Raw genomic sequence first — 16,963 nt, 5'->3', positions numbered from 1 at the left:
CTGTGAGTGCCAAAAATTTGATTTTCTCACTTAAATATTTTCTTCACCTAAATAGATGTGAGAGGAGATAAATATATGGAGAGGAGAATTAAGGTTCTATCTCTGAAATGGGAATTATTTGAGAGTTGAGATACCTTGATCAGAAACAAACAACTTATTTTACAATATTTTATCACCAAATTTTATAATTATGGGCAACTGGAATCATTTCTTTTTTTAAAAAAAGAAAACAGTTTTGTTGGTCTTTTGCTAACACAGTAAGCATGTATTCTCTACAAAGCATTCCATAAATGCACAAAATCAAAAAGAATGTAATTAAAGTCCTACCTAATCCCACTTACCACTACAGTAAGAAGTAATTACTATTAGTATTTTGGCATATAATTCTCCAGGTGTTTTCTATGCATTTCTATAAGGCTTTGAAAAAATAAAAGTAGAAGCCTACTATACATACTGTTTCATAATCTGCCTCCACTTAGCTCTTTACTGAGATTAATTTTCACACCAAGATAGCTGATACCACCCTCATTTATAAATGGCTGTATTGTATTCCATGGTATACATTACTCCACAAACCCTTCTTCACTTGGGCATTTATATTGTGTCTTAACTGAACATACTGAATAACTGAATAAACATCTCCATAGCCAAACACCTGTGCATATCTTTAATTAGTGCCTTGGGATAAGTTCATTTACATAGCCTTGTTGGGCCACGGAGTGCACTCAGCAAGGATCATTCTTGATCACATTGTCAATTACGTCCCAGAATGCTTGGACCATAGGTATAGGAAAGTGCTGACTTTCCAACTTCTCACCAAGATTGTTTCTCCCTCCCCATATTTTTTGTTTTAAGTTTGGAACTGGTGGCCACCTTGGATGACGCTCCCTCCTTTATGTGTGAGCCATGAGCTGACAACATTCTCAACACTTGCAATACTCCAGGCAGCTGGGGAAATGAATGACTGAGCACCTCAAATATATATTCCCATGTATATTCAGTACATACATGGACATAAAGATAGACAAACAATTAGATAAATAGGTAGAGAGATTTCTTGCCTGCTGGGAAAAGCCTAGGTAACATCCTCAATTTTTTTTGATGAATCAAATTTAATAATACAACTGGTTAACTAGAGAAACTGAAGAATTAGACTACAGCAGAGCTTCCGATAGATTTTCTCTTCCCAGCCTCCTTTGAAGACATACACAAACTCACATAAACAGCCTTAGTTCTTACTTTCCAGTTCTAAACCAATGCAGTCTGACCACATGTAGGGTTACTGTCTTTGGATACCTGTAAGATTGTCTATTATAATATATCCTTCCACAAAATCCCTTGACTTGTATTAGCTTGAGGGTGTTTCTGTTGGGGAGAACCAGTCCTTTAGTGAAAAAGAAGGGTACAATTTTACCACAGGTTTCTACCTGCTGTTAGCACAAATTCAAAAAGCAAGAATGATTATTTGGAATCATGCAATGAAAAAATTGAAGGGGACCTGAGAAATCATGATCTAGCTTGTTGGAGAAAGGCTACGTGAGGGTTTGTCTGATGTCTCACCCACAGTTAGAGAAAGATCTGGGCCCCCAGAGCCCCTGAATTTTAATTTACCAGGCCATAATCTGGGCTGTTAGAGGGAATATTCATTTATCACCATAGAAAGAGCAAAGAGAGAACAAATTTCTGCTATTGGTTATAGCCTGATATATGCTAATACTGACCATATTTCCTAGTGGAAAATACTTTTTGAAAAGCATTTTATCCTGAGAGATGTATTATTAAGTCATAGTGAAAGGCATGACAACCCAAAATTTTAGTTAATTGTCACCTTTGTGATTTAACTGATAAGGAAGCAGTTTGTGTTCTCCATATACATTGCAAACATGCGTTGGGGTATCTACTTTAATATCAGTAGCCCAAAGGAGACACTGGACCCCAGGATAGCAATGAAATGTCCCTCCTTTTTATTATTCAAACAACAGAGATAAGCAAAAAGAAAAAATGAAAACAAAAGTACCCAAAATGTCAAAATAGCTACCCCACATGTTGACATTAACATTTTGGTGTGAATCCTTCCAGACTTTCTCCCTGTTTTGGTGTATGAATTTAATTAAGCAGCATGAAAATTTCTCCAAGTAAAGAAATACAATTTTATTTTATTTTTCACAGTTGCATAGCATGGATGTATCTGAGTTTATTTCACCAATAACTTGTGAGAATAGACTTTTAAGTGTGATTCCCAAGGCATGCCAGGGTAGGACAGATTTTTGTGACACAAAAAATTTCCCACTATTATTGAATTTTCAAGACCATAAAAAAATAGTGCAAGGCATAAATGTTTCCTGTATTTTGTCTAATGAACATGTGTTACTTTTATGATTACAAGATACTACAAAAATATTATCAGAGAGAGGCATGGAATGTCTCTATGTGAAAGCCACGTAGACATGCAACTTTGAAAACTACCTCCTTGATCATATGACAGTCATAAAATGGCTAAAATTTGACCACTACATTTTTCGGCACAATCTACAAAGTGGTGTTAAGCTGTTGCTCTGTCTCTGTCAGTTTCTGGAATTGGCAGCAACACACTATTTGAATCCGTAAACCCTAAAGACTTTCCAGTCTTCATGTTTTTTTAATCTTTTTAATTTCAAATTTACTGAAAGGAGAATATGCTGATCATAACAACGGATCTTACAGTCAGTATTTATTTGCTCTGCTACCTAAGAGAAATCTCTTCCTACTACAATGTAAGAAAATTTTTAAAGAGGTAATTAATGGCAGTAAAAGAGCCCATGATGTGTGATTTTTGCCCTTGTAGTTCAGACAGTATAAGTCTAATATATTCATTGCAATATTTGTATAAGAACAGTTTTATAACTAGATAACTCTAAAATATGCAGCTGCAATATCTAGATGAGAACTTGGTCATGGCCAGAGCAGTTCACTTTAGTGACATACTTTAGAAAAGGAAAAAAACACACTATATTAGTAATTAAATTTAGATAACATGGAGGACTCATAATCAGAGGGCTCTTCCCAAATCTCACAATTGTGACACCTTGAATGATATAATGAGGTGTAGGAACTGAGGTTAAGTAAAAAATGATATTATGAATAAAATTCCATCATAGTACCAAGGGAGAACTAAAATATCATGGTTGGATCAAATTAAATTCATTAACGATTTTTGTTCTTCCAATAATTTCAACTATTTATTATGTCATTGAAGTATTGCAGCAGCTAAAAACCACGTGGACAATTGCTGAGTCAACTTTCTCCCTTTTTGGAAAGCACAAAACATCTGCCTTTGGAGGTCATCCAAAGTAGCTTCCAATGGGTGAGCAAGTTCAGACAGAGTTTAGGCAGACATCAGTATCAAGGCATCCCCTTCAGTGAGCAGAAAGAGCACCAAGACAATCCAACCTGAGGACCACAAGATATAGCATATTTTACAAAATCTGTCCATTTTCTACAGGGCATCTGCCTATATGGAACCGGATCCAAGAAAGAAATGCTGGAAAGTATTAGGCTGCAATCAAGCATGCTTCAGGCATCTTGTGCTGAAAGGGGGCTGGAAGGACTAAGTGGGTCCCTCAATGAGACTCTGGCTTCAGGGTTGAGGTGTGGGGCTGAGCCAGTACTAAGGATGGCGGCTGTTTGTCCGGGGCCATTCATGAAGACGCAGAGCTCATCCCCAGCTCTGTTTGGATCTTGGGATGGAAGCGCTTCCCGCACAAGTGTCCCATGGCCTGCATTCTGAGCCCATCCTGCATTTGGAGCCACGTCCCCACCCCATCACGTGCACGGGAGCTCCAAGCGGTGCCCACTCATTTTGTAGTCCTCACTTGCCTCCACCACAGTGGCCCAGGACATGCTTTTTCTGCCTAAGTCCAGCTGGAATTCAAGACCAGCCCTCTTAGCTGTGGCCCTGATAACTCTGTAGCCTTTTCTAACCTTTCTTTCCCAGGAACGAGAAGATATTTCCAGGTACTGCCAACTCCAGTCCACATACGCCTGTCTCGTACTGCCATGATTATCCACTAAATTCAATCCCTTCACACTAGACTAATTCAGCCTTAATTAAATATATTTCTGTGGACATTGCTTATTAGATTTCTGGTTTCTTACCTTGATTCAAAAGAAATGACCTTTCTCTATGTCTTTTGTATGAAATCTGTACAGATCTTTAAACATACGCACACAACTAAGCGTAGCTTGCCATCTGCTGGTGAAATACAATATTATCTTTGAAGTTGGTTTTTTTTAATTTAACCATAAGTCAATGGCAGTAAAGAATAAAAGACCAATAGTATACTTTGGTGCCACTGCCTTGATTCATGCTATGTTGCTAGTAATTTTAAAATCCATTACTTTTGCACCATTAGTGAAAATGTTAACATAGTGAAAAAGACAAATATTAACTTAGTATTTCAGTAATATAGTTTTCACCTTGCAGAGCCCCTGAAAGGGTCTGAGGGATCCCCGGAAGTCTATAAAGAACCCTTTGAGAATTGCTGTTCCAGACTCAAAATCTGGTCTGATAAAAAAGTTAGGCAAGAAAGGAAAGGAAAATTCTTATCACTACTTTATAGCTTATCCTCTGTGCATGTTAATTCATACCTTTACAAGAGTTAAGAAAACCAGGTGAAAGATTACAATACCTGGCTGTAGTGGGGATTCTAGGCTAGTAACTCTAATACCAGCCTCCAAGCCCACTCAAAAGCCAGGCTGGCCTCCATGGCCCCAGACTCCAGGCCAGCCCCTATGGACAGAGGCTCCAGGCCTGTCCCAGTTCCAGGCTGAAATCAGGCTCCAAGCTAGTCCCATGGCTCTGGGCTCCATAGACACAGGGTCCAGGCCTGCTCCAGTATGCACTGGAGCTAAGATGGCCTCTGTAGCCACAGCCTCTAGGGCCACTTCTGTGGACCCAGGCTCCAGGCTGGGCTCCACAGCCCCAAGCTCTAGGCCAGTCCCCATGGACAAAGCCTCCAGTCTCATCCCAGATCCAGCCCTGCTACTATGGACTCAGACTCCAGGACCACCCCTGTACCAGGTCAGCCCCCATAGACAGGCTAAAGGCCCATCTCTACGAATCTATGTGCCAGGCTTATTCCAGTACCAGGCCAGCTCTTAGACTCTCAGGTTCAGGGCCCACCTAGTGCTAGGTTTGCCAATATAGATTCAGGCTTAAAAAAAAAAAAAAAAAAAGAGAGAGTGTTTCAATACCTTTCAAGGTCTGGATGGTGCTTGAGGCAATAACAGCATGCCACTTAACACAATTACATTATGAACACTCGACTGCCATCAGGCCATGCAGAGCAGCAGGTAATAGTATTAAATCTGAAGGAGCAGGGAAGGTGAAAGAAGTGAGGAAGGTGAAGATTTTTACTGTATTTCTTTGCACAATCCTAAGAAAGTCAATAATTGATTTACCTTACATTTAAAAAAAATGCATTCTGAAGAAAATTTGAGAAATATCCTTAATGGTAATTCCCATGTAAGTAATTAGATTTTGTATAATTTAACACAATTCACAGGCATGCTTCTTAAACATAGTGTCAGAACACTGGAGTATTGCAGGAGGTGATCTGTTACTAATATTAAATGATCAAAGCTTATGAGTGTCTTAATATTATTAATATTACAGTTTAGAAATTATATTGGAAAGTTAATCACTCAACAAGGTCATTCTCACTCTCTGCGATCCAACATGTTCTCCTGAGTGGAATGAAAAGGAGGGTACCCCAGCTCACATGCTGGGAACCACATACAAGCCTGGGGAAGAGTTTATCACTGCAGGAAATATCATTCCAATTATATCCTGAGAGAGGAAAAAAAAAGCCAAAAACAATAAAAATGTTGGCTTATTGTTGTATCCTATCCCCAGAGATATTTGCATTATCTTAACCATTTCCTTATCTTACTAGCTAGGTAGCCAGCCTGCACTGTCCTGTAGTTTGCAAATTGTATAAATCTATATGTCACCTTTTCAGAGTTTTCTACTTGAAAGTTCAGAGTCAAATTATTCACCAACTTCTAAACATATATTAGGACCTTGCAGTGTGCATTTGTATATAACTCCACTCCTGGCCTTCTTTGATCTACCCCACTCCCTTCTGCCCCATAGTCCATGTTCCTCCCCAGCTATTTTGTTGCATCTTGGGTGCATTTATATATGCCACCTTTAGTCCTTTCCAGAAGACAAGGTAAAAATAAACATCAAGATTTGTTTGGAGGTTACTTTTTTATTGTTATTATGCATAGTCATGCATTTTTTTGTAAATCTTCTGGTGAGTTTTCTTCCAAAGAATGTCTGTCTTATTATTCCTCCCAGGAAGCTGTGCCACATGATCATATGTTGAGTTGAACTCGTACATTATTTCTCAAAGTTCTAGGAAAAGAAAGAATACGCTTAATAAAATAAATGGTAATGCCATGCACTAACTTTCAAGCAGTTATTAGTTTCCACATTGGAGTCCTGCACACCAATCGCAGAGCTTGGGAGATGAGCCCTTTTCTTTATCTATATACTGCTCAATTCAGCAAACAAGCAATCCACAAAGATACACAAAGCAACGAGTTAATTAAAACCTCTTGTGACAGGTTAAAATATGAACTTATGAGTAACCACAGCTTTCAGCTTTCTACCCAAGCTGCTCAAGAATTCAAAATTGCCAGTTAAGCCCAAGGTGAGGAAGAGAACTGGAAGGAGCTGAAGAAGATGAGACTGAAAGTGGAGCTCTATCTGAACACAGTGGAGATACCGGCGTGTGTGTGTGTGGGGTGGGGGGCATGTCTGTGGAGGCGCTGCAGGGCACAGTGGGACTCTGAAGACAGAGATGCCCAAGCAAGAGTTTTAAGATTTTATTGCTGTTGTATTTTTTTTTTTATTTGCCAGCTGTTCAAGAACTTTACGGCAGGCTTACTTTCATTCAAGAGTTTTAAAGTCAACATCGCGTGCATTTTCTTTTAAAAGTGTCATAAGACTAGACTAATTTTGTATCATTTTCAGAGGGGTTTTGGAGAGAGCTCTGTTGCAAGGGACCATTCTTCCTTATTTTACTTTATTTTTTCACTTTTTAAAAATCATGGCACTATATATATTTCTATTATAAAATTCACCATTGCAACCATCTAAGTGTACAGATTGGTGGTATTAGTTACATTTACATTGTTTGCAACCATCACCACAAACTACTTCCAAAATATTTCATCACCCTAAACAGAAATCGGTACCCTTTAAGCAATAGCTTCCAATTTTGCCCTCCCTCCAGCCCCTAACAACCTCCAATCTACTTTCTGTCTCTGTAATTGCCTATTCTTGTTTCATCATATAAGGGGAACCATGCAATATTTGTCATTTTGTGCCTGTTTTATTTTTTTTCATTTAGCAAAATGTTTTCAAGACTCATCCATGTTATAGTATGTATCAATATTCTATTCCTTTTTAATAGCTAAACAATGTTCCATTGTAAGTGTATACCACATTTTGTTCATTCATTCTTCTAATAAATGGACATTTGGGTTGTTTCTGCCTTCTGGCTATTATGAATAATTTTTATATAAACATTAGTGCACAAGTATATGTTTGAGTCACTGTTTTCAATTCTCTTGGAGTAGAATTGCTGGATCAAGTGGTGATTCTATGTTTAACCCTTTGAAAAACTGCCCAACTATTTTCCACAGCAGATGCACTATTTTGCATTCACACCAGCCCCAGGGAGCTGTGGGTTTGTTGATCGCTATATAGTGTTTTCAAGCAAGGTTCATTGCTTCTCCCCGCTGAGTGGTTTCCAGGTTAGGTGCAACAGCGATGATGCCTTGTTCAGGCAGCCTCCAGAAGGGTTAAAACAGACAAGCACAATCTTTTGTGAATCGGATCTGCTCTATTCTCTCTGGAACTAGAGATTAGGGTCACACACTGGGAATGCTGGCTGCCATCTCCAGGACTGTCACCAAGCTGGGGAAGTAGGACAAGAGCTAGTAAAAATGCCACATGGCTTTCATTACCATTTTTAAGTTGCCTTTATGTTGACACAGCATTCTTTTGGTTACTGTAAAACTTTGATCATTTTTCAGAGTTCTGACAAAGTTGCTTCTGACAGTGCCCCCGTCCGGGAATGGGAGCCTGGAGCTGCCTTCCCCACCATTTTGCTGATGTCACACCCATGCAGCCTTCGTGACTCCCCTGCTCTGAGAGTCTGACTTACAACCAATTCAAATGTCCTCTACCCAACATGATCAAAACACAATTCATGCTGTTTTCTTCTAACCTGCTTCTCTCTTCTTCCCATGTCTGGGAATGGTTAGATCATATTCTCATTACTCAAGCCAGGAAGCTTTATCTCTTCTTACTTTTGGTAGAGTGGTAGTCAATCGTCAAGTCCTGTGGATGCAATGCAGTCTTCTGAGAATCACCTGATTATTCCACTTAGCACTGAGCTCGCTGCTTCTGTATTAGTCCAGCCTTCTGCCATATTTCACTTTGATTACTGCAGTGCTTCCTGCCTGGATAGTTTGCATCTCACTTTCCCTCTTTGCACTTGCTATGTCCACCTGCCCAAAGCACTCACACTTGCCCCTGGGAACCCCAAAGTACATGTTCATTTACTATTTCCTGCTCTTAGAGTCATAAGTTCCTTTAGGACAAGGGCTATGTATATCCAGCCCTGCAACAGTGTCCAGCACATAGCAAGAGCTGAACAAATGATCCTGAATGTCTGAAACATACCCAAATCACTAACCCTCAGCCCTCAGAGTGATATGACACACTGTAGTATATGTAGTAAGACAGAAGCCAGCAAAATGTCTATACATACAAGCATCAAGATCTGTGTGTGTATTAATATATATTTAACTATTTAGAAACCTTTAAAACTGACTTCTGTTTCTTCCTTCCCTAACTTTGATTTTAAAATCCTACTCATGTTTCAAGGTCTATTTCATTACTTACTTTCTCCAGCTCCTAACTACTAAATACAATATATACTTGCCAACTCAGCACTGAATTTTACACTAGTTTAAAATCCCCTGTATCGATCAGAGTGCCCTCCCACCACAAAAGAGAAGGATATGCAGATGTTAGAAGAGACTCATTGTTAACAGAAGCTATAAACAGAGTGCAGCTCCACAGACAGCCCCACCCACCAGCCATTCACTGCTGACACGCTTAGTAATGTACTGTTTTATTGTGGCTATGATTAGATACTATATGTTTTATCACCTGATTAAATTTGCATTTGTCTGAAGGTAGTGACCTTCATTCAACCAGTTTTATATCAATTATAGCCCATAGGTCAAGAAGGCATACAGTACATATTTTCCCAACATGAATGTTCCCAGGTTGCACAATCATGCCTTGGACTATAATTGAGTTAGACTTCTGGAACAAGCTGTACTATGCTAGGACTTACTTTTTATTTATACACCTGATATTTCAACACAGTGTTCTTATACCTGGAGAAATCATAGCCCAAATATTATAACAATCTGAAGGGAACAATGTATTCTTCTCTCCCTGAGGAGTCCTGTTGGGTAGGGGCTAGGGCGGGCTTCTCCATTTCACAGTGCTTTTTCTGTATGCTATGGAAACTGATTCTCAGTATGGCTCCTGCAGGTGGGGACAACACTCCACATATGGAAAGGCTGTACAGTCATATTCAGGTCAGCAGCCAGAGCCATCTGGTGGACATTTGTGCCTGCTCGTTGAAAATAAAGCAAGCGGGTTTGATAGGAAAAGTGACCCATCTTGCACTCCATCTCCCACATTGCTTAGTAAACAAAGAAACTCAAAGCAGGAGCATATTGGCTGGGCAAGGTGGCTCACGCCTGTAATCCTAGCACTCTGGGAGGCCGAGGCAGGAGGATCGCTTGAGTTCAGGAGTTCCAGACCAGCCTGAGCAAGAGTGAGACCCCGTCTCTACTAAAAATAATTAGCCAGGCATCATAGCACATGCCTGCAGTCCCAGCAACTTGGAAGGCTGGGGCAGGAGGATTGCTTGAGCCCAGGACTTCGAGATCACCCTGAGCAAGAATGAGACGTCTCTACTAAAAATACAAAAATTAGCCAGGCATTGTGGTGCATGACTGTAGTCCCAGCTACTTGGGAGGCTGGGGCAGGAGGATTGCTTGAGCCCAGGAGTTTGAGGTTGCAGTGAGCTACCATGACATCACTGCACTCTACCCAAGGCAACAGAGAAAGACTCTGTCTCAAAAAATAATAATAATAAAAAAAAGCACATGCATATTATGTAGCCACTTCTACCCAATAAGTATCTCTTTGCCAAGAATAGAAATTATTTCCTTTTATTCTATGATTTCTACGATTCTATGCTATTACACTATCATTTATCACCCAAAGGTAGTTAGTAGGTTCCAAGTTTTCAACTATTTAGATACTAAGAGTTCAGGCTACTGAATGAGACTTTGGGCATTCAGAGTGGAGAGGCGGGAAGGAGTCGAGGAGAGGGACTGCATGAGGCCTTTGGAGTCATGGCAGATGACACAGCAGCTTGAAACCAAGGCTTGCAAACCCAGGGGCGCTTCGCTCGCCCACTGTCTCCAGCCCTGCAGCCTGGGTGCAGCTGCCTCAGCCTGGCCACATGCAACCAGAATCCCCCAGGTCACCATCATCTACACTGCTCAGCTTGGAGGCTGTGAGGCTGCTATGCAACAGCATGATGTGCCTGGCAGGAAATAAAGTTTGATTCAGAAATATGGGCAAAGTTCTGCTCTTTTCAGATGGGCTTGTCCTGGGCTCCTTCAGTGGTACCAAACAAAGAGAACAAAAGAAAAGAAAAATTAAAGAGGTATATGCTTCATGTACGTACTTTAGTTTTCCTTGGGATTCTCAGAAACAAACTCTTCAAAGAGTTGACCAATGCTCTCTGTTGCCTCATAAGCATTAGATGATCCGTGGACAATATTTTTCAAAACACTTATTCCAAATTGGGCTCGGATAGAGTCTGGGGACAACAGTCTTGCTTCTTCTGGGTCTACTGGGCCCATCAAATGTCTCCATTCTGCAATAGCATTCCACTTGGTCAGAACCATGACCAGAGACGGACCCCTGCAAGGAAGGACACTTTCAGAAGACATGGGCGCCAGACAACTCTAGAGACTGCAAACACGGCTAAGGACAGGACGTCACAGTTTGGGCCAGGGACTGCCTCTTTATTCTTTGTTCTTAGTGGTGTCATTTCATGCTTTTCTTTTTTTTATTTCTACCTCTTCCAATAGGTTTTTGTGCTAAATGTGTGCTGTAGTTTAATTCTGGGGAATATTTGTCAATGGAGTCCTGTTATTTTTGCAACTTTGGGGTCTATAAATAGAGACATTGTCATGGACCCATGGACTTCCTGCTTCATGGTTGCCCTTCAGGGATTGCCTCCACCTCATTCCAAGGGTGGCCCACCTCCAATGACTGACCAGTGTAAGGGTACAAAGGCTTGGCCATCTCAGTCACTATGGGACAGCTCTGAGGGACCAGTCCAGCTTTGGTCAGCGGAGGCTGTTGTCTGGCCTGCACTGCATCTTGACCTCCCCTTCTTCCCCACCCTGCTTCTTTGTCCCCTCTTCCGTGTGGCACCCTTAGTCAATAGCCTGAACACTAAGCTCTGTCTGCTTCCCAGGAAATGCAACCTGCAGCAGGCATGAAAGTTAGCTTGTTCTCTAAGCTGTCATGGTGCAGGTACTTAAAGTCTCTAACCTTTTGTTTATTATTTGTATCTAATTGCCACTTATATTCCATTCAATCTTGGTTTTGAACTCTGTAAGTTTTGCCTTTTTTAGACTCATTGACACATGGTCAGGACCTGAAAAGGAAAGATGTGCATTTAAAGAGGTTTCTTATCTATAGTCATGTGTCGCGTAACATGGAAGATACATCCTGAGAAAGGCATTGTCAGACAAACATCATAGTGTGTACTCACACAAACCCAAATGGTGTAGCCTACTACATGCCTAGGCTATACGGTACAGCCTATTGCTCCTGGGCTACAAACCTGTACAGCACGTTACTGTACTGAATACCATAGGCCATTTTAACACAGTGGCAAGTATTGTGTATCTAAACAGATCTCAACATAGAAAAGATAATGGATTGTGCTACTAGGTTACGATGGCTCTGACATCACTAGGGGACAGGAGTTTTTCAGCTCCATCATAATCTTGCAGGACCACCTGTCATATACATAGTCCATCATTGACTGCAACGTCATTATACAGTGCATGACTGTTTATGTACAAAATTTTATTTATAACTCAATATATGTGAAATAGCAAATAAAAATTTTTTAACCAGGAGCAAATTGTTAAGGGTGTTCAAATTATTATGAACTTTATGTAAAAGAGAGTTCCGGGGAGCAGCAGTTAAGAACACAGACTCCCCAGGCTCAGGCCCCAGCCAAACACTAGCCTTGAGACCGTGGACAAATTCCATCCCTGGGCCTCTGCTGCCCCACAAACAAAGTGGAAATTCTAGTAAAAACTCCTTCAGAGTTGTTATTATAAGAAGTCAAATGAGATGAAGTATGTATGGCTCATTACAAGGCCTGGAATTAAGTAAACACTCAATAAATGTTAGCTTTTAATTCCTATGCAGTGGTTATAAAGGTCTGCATTGTCAGGAACAGATCCATAATGTGGAAGATGAGTGTTTCAAAACAGTATATTTAGTATCATGTTACTTATGTTATTGTATACACATAAAGAGTTTGACAAGGTATCTACACATGTGAAAGAAAGATGCGAATAATGACAGCTAACATTTATTGAACGTTTAATATATGCCATGCACTATTCCAGGTACTTTCAATATATCACTTAGCCTCACAACAAACCTGTGAGGTAGATACCATTATTATCCCCACCCTGCAGACAAGGAGACTCAGGCACAGAGTAAATATGTTGGTAAAGCAGGGATTTAAACTCAGTCAGCCTCTATATCTAATGTGAAGAACTAAAGAAACAGGAAGGAAGGAAGGAAGGAAGGAAGGAAGGAAGGAAGGAAGGAAGGAAGGAAGGAAGGAAGGAAGGAAGGAAGGAAGGAAGGAAGGAAGGAGAGACAGAAGGAAGGAGAGAGAAGATAGGGAGGGAGGGAGGTAGGGAAGGAAATGGAAAAGAAAATGAATCCCAAATGTTAACAGCATATCTTTTCATGAATGAGATTAGATGGAATGTTTTAAGTAATTGCTGTATTTTTCAAACTTTCTGTTATGAACATTTACTCCTTTTATAATACAAAGACCTGTATACCAGACACTTACTCAGATAACATTTCCAATACATCTTTATAAAAGGGTTTTCCTGTTATTTTTGAATAAATCTTGTTTGCTTCCTCTTGAGTTAGGAGCATCTCCTTCGCTTGTGTCAGATCGAATCCAGCCTCCTTGATAGTCTTCAGGATCTCCCCTAGGGAAAACAGATACTGGGTAATCTTGCAGATTGCTTTACTTTTACTCCACATTCAAGTAGATTGAAACAACTAAGGAAAACAATAGTTTTACTTGCATACTGTGCTTTAAAAAAAAAAAAACTATGCTACACTAAATCAAACTCCAAAAGCACCAAATTGACACTCAGAAGAACTTTCCTATGTTGATGTACATATTCAGTCTCTGAGATCCAACTTTCCAGAAACCAAGTCTAACACCTAGTGGGCTATAAAAGGAGAGGGGAGAGGATCTGCTCTCAAGCTAAGAAGGAAAACATGTTTTCACCTCCATGCTGCAAAGGCCAAGGAATTTCTTGCTAGACACGGATTGTAAAGGAGAGCCGACCTGAACTCTTCTCCCTGAAGAATCAGGGTGCCACTGAAGGAAGTCAGCAAAGCACAGCTTGTCAAAATCTCACCAGTGGCCTAAATGTTGAGGACTACATTCTGAAGACGAAGGTGAGCCAACTGAGAGACTGGAAGCTCTCTAGTGAAACAGCCTCTTCTTTGTTCCAGATCAAAAGCATTTAGAAGTGCTAGGCACAGGCAAGCGTGATCACAACTAACAGAAAGCCTGCAGAAAGCTGGGCTTCTCCTGCTAGAAAGGAGGTGGCCAGGATCTGCTTTCAGACAGACACTACAGAAATAAATGTGAATTGAACGCAAACACTTCCTCCGATATTAATTGTCTGGTGAGAGGGCCGGGCCTATAAATGAATCAGGAGAAGGTAATCATTATTATAAAGAGTAATACGTAAGGTTCCCGGAATCACAGCAGAGAAAACTATTAACTTTCTCTGGGGAGGTCAGTGATTTCTCAAGCGACGTCGACCTTTGCATTAAGCATAGAAAAACTAAGGTATGATCACTGAGCAGGTTAATTAGGGAAAGGACATTGCAGGCAGGGAGAGGCAAGTTCAGAAGGGAGAAAGAAAGTGACTGGGTGAAAACTTATTGGAAATGAAGTCAGCTAGGTAAATAAAGGAAGGGTTATAAAGAGCTATGCCTAATGAAGAAATGTGGACTCTCCCCTAAGTACTAAGCAGAAACATATTCAGATTTGTATTCTAGAAAGGTAAGTTCCTTTGCAGTATGAAGGATAAATTAAGGTGGGCTGGGTGGATGTGGCATTGGAAGCAAGGTATTTGAAGACTGATCCAGTTTTTGGAAGGCACGACTCAGGAGAAGGAGGCATTTTGGAAAAGAAGAGTCTCTTGCAGTACTTGGGGAAAGGAAGCAAGTGGCTGAGGTTAATGTTCTAGATAAACAATGAGCACTGTAAAAATAAAAACAGATCTATCCCCTGCCAAGGCCCTACCTGTCACAGAAACCACTGCGTTGTACAAAACAAAGAGAACATTCAGAACTGAGAAACTGAGTGAGCTAACCCAAACCCTCATAAATCTTTGCTAAACTACTATAAAGGTAAAATTAAATTATTTTTCTGAATAAAAAGATCTTTTGTTTCCCCTCAAAGAAAGCCAGCCAGTCAACAGAAGGGTGGCAAGACCAAAGAAAACTGTAATGTGACACTCTCACACGAACATAAAAAAATCACGAATCAGAATTTCAAACTCAAAAGTAGAAATGAACAAGCAATAAGTAGATGTGAAATAAAAGCTGACTGCACTCAAGAAAGAAATTTAAGAAAAAGATAAAATCACAAAAATAAAGACTAAATTAAAAGCTGTTAATGGAGAATATAACCTAAAATACAGTAAAGGGCACAGAGAATAGAAACAAAAATAGCCAAGAAAAGGAAAACCAAATAAAAGAAGAGATGTCAACAACAGAAAAAGTGGTGGATATAGAAGTTAAGCAAATAAAAGCATATCTACAAGTGTGTGTATATGTGTGTAGGTGTGTATACATGTTGTTTATATGTATAAAATTAAATATTACATATTTATATATTTACTTAAGAAATTTGACTTCATGCCAAAGGAGAAGAATATTCTGAACTATAAATTGAGTAAGTCAATCTAAACCTTCAGAAACTTCCAAAAAATCCTATTATTTCCAATGAAGTCCCTAAGAAATAAAAGCAGAACAATGGAACAGGACTAACATTTAGAACTATAAGGCAATAAAGCCATCTTTAAATAAAAGAAGATATGAATATAGAAAGTAAAAGGAAGTAACATGTACCTGGAAAAATATATCCATAATGGTCAAATCTCAGACAAATTTTAGTAAAACTAATAGATTTGAGAGACAAAAAAAATGTACCCTGTTCTGGCAAAGCACTGGCATGTCATTTACAAAGGAAAGAAAATTAGTATGGCATCAGAGTTCTTGAAAACAATATAAAAAACAAGAATAGAGCTATATTGTCAAGAAACTCAAATAAACAATGTGAGCCTAGGATTTTATAGACATTAAATATATAAATAATGTAAGTTCTAACAAAGTAGATTTAACAAAAATTTTAAAAATGGGAGAATAAGGGAGGAAGAGCAAGGTGGTGGACCAGACACACCACCAGCCAGGGCATCTCTGTAAGAAGGAGAAGTTTTAGATGAAAGAGAAAAAATAGACAGACAAACATAGATCAGATGAGGGTCTGAAGGAGGGTGCCTAAACCTACAGGAGACTCCATGGGATGAGGTTATGGAGCAGAACTGGAAGGAGAAAGGCATCAGCAGGGATTAAGTCCTGAGAGACTTGGAGACCAGCGAGAAGGGTAGGTGGATCAGTTAACTTTCCCCCTCACTTGCATCTCGGACTGTTGGTGGGCTCCCAAGCTGCTGGAGAGACCTTCCACTGATACGAGTCCAGAGACTGGCTCCCAGTGCCCCCAGGGAACCTTCTACCCTACAGACCCAGGCCAAACCGCAGGCACCATATTGCTTCTCTACCCACCCTGTGCCTTTGTATCCCTAGGGGGCCTTAACCCTTCAGGTTCTGTTTTGCCCATCCCCACACAGACATTTCCCAACTCCAGACCAAACTGTAGGAGCCACAGGGGCAAGTGGCTCCCAGGCAATCTGTGCGACTCCAGAGCCTGAGCATTCTGAGCAGAATACCTCCTGGAGAGAGGCTTAGAGAGGACCAGAGTGCAGACTTTCCTGCACCTAGACTCTTCTCCCTTGCCCCTCCCCAACTGGTGGCTGCCAAGAGAGACAATTGAGCCACTACATGGAGGCTTCCACAGGGAACAGGGTTTAATCCTTTCCATTTAGGGTCCTATAGTGGACTGAGGGGTGATTGAACTGCGAGCTCCCTCCCTGCTGGCCCTCCATGGTGCTACTTGCCCAGTGACTCTGACTCCAGCAGAGCAGGGCAAACCCCAAGGTGGAGGGACATTGAACCTGTGTGGGCACCCCGTGGGTGACTTGAGACCAGCATCCTTGGCATGAAAAGGATTAATCTCTGGGACCTGGGGGACAGGCCTGTAGGCCAGTCCCTGTAAACCCAGGTCTTGATCACATTGTCTGGGGGCACAGAAGGGATATTTGTGAATTAGTCTCACCAGGTGTGGGTGCCAGCAAGGGCAGATCAGGGGTGATAGTATAGAGTGGGCCC

The 16,963-nt window shown here is 40.6% G+C and overlaps 1 protein-coding gene across 1 annotated transcript in view; it reads right to left on the bottom strand.

Annotated features, from left to right (window-relative positions):
• Positions 1-10,836: 10,836 nt before the first annotated feature.
• NME8 (NME/NM23 family member 8) overlaps positions 10,837-16,963 on the bottom strand; it is a 54,553-nt gene continuing 48,426 nt past the window's right edge. The window contains exons 14-15 of the mRNA XM_045564321.1: positions 13,272-13,416; positions 10,837-11,074 (exon numbers count right to left, since the gene is read on the bottom strand). Coding sequence (XP_045420277.1) covers positions 10,837-11,074; positions 13,272-13,416 — 383 coding nt within the window. The remainder of the gene's footprint in view (positions 11,075-13,271; positions 13,417-16,963) is intronic.

The sequence above is a fragment of the Lemur catta genome, chromosome 11, assembly GCF_020740605.2.
Source record: "Lemur catta isolate mLemCat1 chromosome 11, mLemCat1.pri, whole genome shotgun sequence".
NCBI classification, from domain to species: domain Eukaryota; kingdom Metazoa; phylum Chordata; class Mammalia; order Primates; family Lemuridae; genus Lemur; species Lemur catta.
The sequence above is the reverse complement of the archived record's forward strand: the minus strand, read 5'-3'. Positions and strand labels throughout refer to the sequence as shown.